The 4,220-nt window shown below is 41.9% G+C and overlaps 1 protein-coding gene across 1 annotated transcript in view; it reads left to right on the forward strand.

Moving 5' to 3' along the window:
* LACTB2 (lactamase beta 2) overlaps positions 1–4,220 on the forward strand; it is a 61,185-nt gene that overhangs the window by 4,637 nt on the left and 52,328 nt on the right. The window contains exon 4 of the mRNA XM_023727719.1: positions 100–134. Coding sequence (XP_023583487.1) covers positions 100–134 — 35 coding nt within the window. The remainder of the gene's footprint in view (positions 1–99; positions 135–4,220) is intronic.

The raw sequence follows: 4,220 nt of genomic DNA on the forward strand, positions 1-4,220 counted from the left end.
GTTCAGGCGGAGATGGCTTCATCTTTGCAGCGCATCGAGCGGCTGTCCTGTCGGGTCGTGCGCGTGCTAGGCTGTAACCCGGGTCCTATGACCCTTCAGGGCACCAACACCTACCTGGTGGGGACCGGCCCCAGGTAAACTCCTTCCCACCCCCAACACACACACCTGCTTGCTGGGGGCGTGGGGCTGCGGCTGCTAAGATTGCGCGCCCCAGGCCGATAGGCTATACTTGGGAAGCACGGCGCCCTGCGCCGGGCCGGGCAGCCTCACCTGGCGATACGCAGACTCCCTGATTCTGGACATCTAAATCAAGACTACTCTGGGCGGTAATCTCTGTAACTTACAAAGGGCTAATGGGGGCGAAATAATGGGAACAAAAAAAAAAACTTCTTGTTTTTAAAACTCGATTTACTTTGCTTGGTGTTTGAATGCCAGGGTGACCGACTTAGTGTTGAGAGGTCAGGATCGCCTCGGATTTTTATAAGAGTCTGAGAAAGGGTTTGAATTTGCATTTCTGACAAGTTCCCAGGAGATATTAATGCTGCTAGGTAGGGACCAATTCTGAGAACCACTATGTAAGAATCACTTGGGGATCTTGTTAAAATGTAAATTCCGATTCAGTATATGGGGTGGAAATGCAAATTATCTGCAGGGGTTGAAACCGGAATGAACCGGTTTGAAGTCCTGCTTTGCTCACTCTTGTGTGGCTTGCCCAGAGTATAACTTCGCTTCACAAAATCAGTAACTGTGCTAAGGCGGTTTTTTTGTTTTTGTTTTTTTTAACTCGGCAGCAGATGTCAGGATTTTCTTCAAATTTACTTGAGTTTGTAAATTACAAAGAGGGTCCCTAACCCATTGGAAGGAGGAGGTGACCATGACTAATTTTGTTTTTTGTTAATGCGTGTGGCATTTCGGTATTTTGCAGGAGTAGTAGCCTATCTTTTAGTAGTAACCTATTTCTTAGAAAATATTTTTCCTTTTAATTAGCTGCATTCTGTCTTAGTGGAATTATGCAGAAATGGCGTGGTTTACTGCATAGTATATTTTAGGCATTGAGCAACTTTTGTAAAGTCTTTAGTATACTAGATACCCTAGATAGTAAACAAAAACCCATCACTGGGCAGTCATTCTGACTCATGACAACCTCATGTGTTACAGACTAGAACTGCCCATAGGGCTTTTCTTGACTACAATCTTTATGGAAGCAAATGCCAGGTCTTTCTTCTGCGGTGCCTCGGAGTGGGTTTGAACCGCCAAACTTGAGGTTAGCAGACCAGGGCAAACCATTTGTGCCACCCAGGGCTTCCACCCTAGATAGTACAAAATTAAAATAAGATGTACTTCCTCTTGAGCATAGAATCTAATTGTGCAGTCAAGACATGTTACAATTATTAAACTAGAGTTGATTGCTAAATATCCTTTAATAAGTATAGTTTGTTGATTTTTTGTTTACAGTATCTGTTCTATTTGCCTTTTTCCAGTAAATTAGGATTTTAGAAACACTAGAATGGGAGGGACTTGAAGTACTGCCAAGTCAGCCATGCAAAAGATTAAGTCCAGAGTAATCAGGGCAGGGTCAGGTAGATAGGAGAGCTTTAGGCTGAGTCCGCAATCCAGGAGGATAGAGAGTTAAGCAGAAAAAAAGTGTTTAGCTGGGATCCCCCTTCTCCCTCCCTCAGTAAGGCCACAGGCATCCTTCTTTCTCTTCAGTGTGTTATCTTAAGCTAGTTCTGAAGCCAATGCCAAAGATGAAAATTGCACAGTCAAAATTACCGTGGAAAGTCTCTCTGTGTGTCTCTGTCTGTCTGTCTGTCTGTCTGTCTGTCTGTCTGTCTCTCTCTCTCTCTCTCTCTCAGTGAGTTCAAAACAACCTGCGTTTCTGGCATTTAAACAGATGGCTGGTTCCCTTTGAAAACCAAATGAAGAATTTGGCTTTTATTTAGGGGCCATGTTGTATGAGAAATATGCACTGTATATTTAAACACTAGAGTCACACCCAGCATGGCCAAGTGCTTATGCTTTAGAGACATAAAGGGCCTGAAACTGAGGGAAGAACAGATTCACGGTCTCCCATCTTACACGTCTCTCTGTTGTGAGTCTGTGTAGTTGAGCTAGAATGAGTTAATGTGCAAGCGGTGCTACTCTATAAGTTTAAAAGTCACGCGTTTGGAAGTAAATATTAATTGGGTCCAAGGAGGAGGTTTTGAGATTTGGTATCTACCTGTTTTACTTTATAAAACAGTCTTGAGATGACAAGAGGCTTCCATATCACTAAACCCAATGGCATTTTTTCATTCCTGTCTTACTTGAACTTCAGCATCATTTCGCATTGTTGACCACTCTCTCATTGATTGCTGACACCACATTTTTTCTGTTTCCTCTTACCTTTCTAGCTGCTTGTTCTCATTTTCCTTTATAGAGTCATCCTCTTTACCAGATGTTTAATTGTTTGAGTCCCTCAAGATGCAATCCTAGTCTCCTGTTCTCATGCTTTATTCTCTACCTAGATGATATTGTCTACTTCCTTAGCTTCAGCTATTATCTATTCATTAACAACTCCCGTGTTTCAAACTTGAGCTTCAAACTCGGGTGACCAAACTGCTTATTTAAATCCTTTCTTGGATAACTCATTGTTGGATGAGTCACTAAAATTGTTTTCGGACATGAACTCATGGGCTTTCCCTCTAAGCCTGGCCCTCCTCCAGTTGTCCATGTCTTGGTAAACAGAGCAATCCACACATTTGATCAAGGCAATTGCTCAAGTACTCAAGTACCCTTCCTGAGTTCTTTGCTTCCTACCACACATCCAAGCCGTTGCAAAGATCTCTCCATTTCCACTGCTGTCCCCCAGTCCAAACCAGTGCAACTCTTGCTTACGCTTCTGTAGTAGCTTCATAATTGGCTTCTCTGCATCTACTCTTGTCCCTCTTAAATCCACTCTGCCCTGTGTAGCCATAGTAGTATTTTAAAAATGAAAATTGGAAGGCCTTATATAGTCTGCCCTCACCTGTCACATCAGCCTCATATCAAGCCTCTCCCCTTCCCCCTTGCTTTCAGCACCGCAGCCATACTGGCCATGTTCTGTAGTGCCAAAGGCCTAACGTCACATTTTCACCTGCAGGCAGGCAGCACTGGCATTCTGAAAGATCTGTTTTCTTTGCTACTAGATTTTATCAAATCTTTATATTGATCCTGTTATTTTCCGCTCATAACTTTTAGTCAGCATGGTATGATCTGTCTTTGATTAAAAATAATGATACTTTTATTTAAATTTAGTTTTCTGTTACAAGAAATTTCAATACAGAGTTCCTCAGGAGAAGAGGAGGAAAGGAATTTTTTTTTTTTTTAATTGAGAAGTCTTTCTCTGAAGCATGGAAAGATTCTTCTGAAGGTCCAGGACACCCCCAAAATAGTCTACGTGACAATTAAAGGGCAACAAGAAGTTGTGGGTAGAAAGCACCAAATTACCCAAAATATATGAAAGCAGCTAAAATCTAGGATAGTGGGCTATGGGGTACTGTTGGAAATATTGAAGTGGTAGAGTTCTGTCTATTTTTAACTTAGTAAATGACTAAATGTACACAGTGCCAAACATGGCATGATGTATTGTAGATATGGAGATGACTCCATAAATTTCTTGACCATACAGGCCGTGTCTTGCTCAACTTTGCGTCTTACTAGGTATACCAAAAAAACCAAACCCATTCCCATGGAGTTAGTTTCGACTCATAGCAACCCCATAGGGACAGAGTAGGACTGCCCCATAGAGTTTCTAAGGAGTGGCTGGTGGATTTGAACTGCCAGCTTTTTGGTTGGCAGCCGAGCTCTTAACCACTGCACCACTAGGGCTCCCTTACAAGCTGTATAGCACAGTATCTTGTACATGGTAAGTGTTCGTGAACATTTAAGCTAAATTCATTCATAGATCTTTATTGAGTGCCTGTTATATGTCAGCGCTGTTCTAGACACTGGGGATGCATCAACAATCGTTAATTCACAGAACGTCAGACTTGATTTTATCCTCTGCTTTTCTTTCTCCTTCATCCTCTACCATGACCAAGGGTTCTTTTTTTTTTTTAAACTTTTTATTTTATTTTATTGTTGTACTTTAAGTGAAAGTTTACAGTTTAAGTTAGTCTCTCATACAAAATTTATACATACGTGGTTATGTGACCCTGATTGCTCTCCCTGTACTGTGACAGCACACTCCTCCTTTCCAC

The sequence above is a fragment of the Trichechus manatus genome, unplaced genomic scaffold (assembly GCF_000243295.1).
Source record: "Trichechus manatus latirostris isolate Lorelei unplaced genomic scaffold, TriManLat1.0 scaffold00018, whole genome shotgun sequence".
Lineage (NCBI taxonomy): Eukaryota > Metazoa > Chordata > Mammalia > Sirenia > Trichechidae > Trichechus > Trichechus manatus.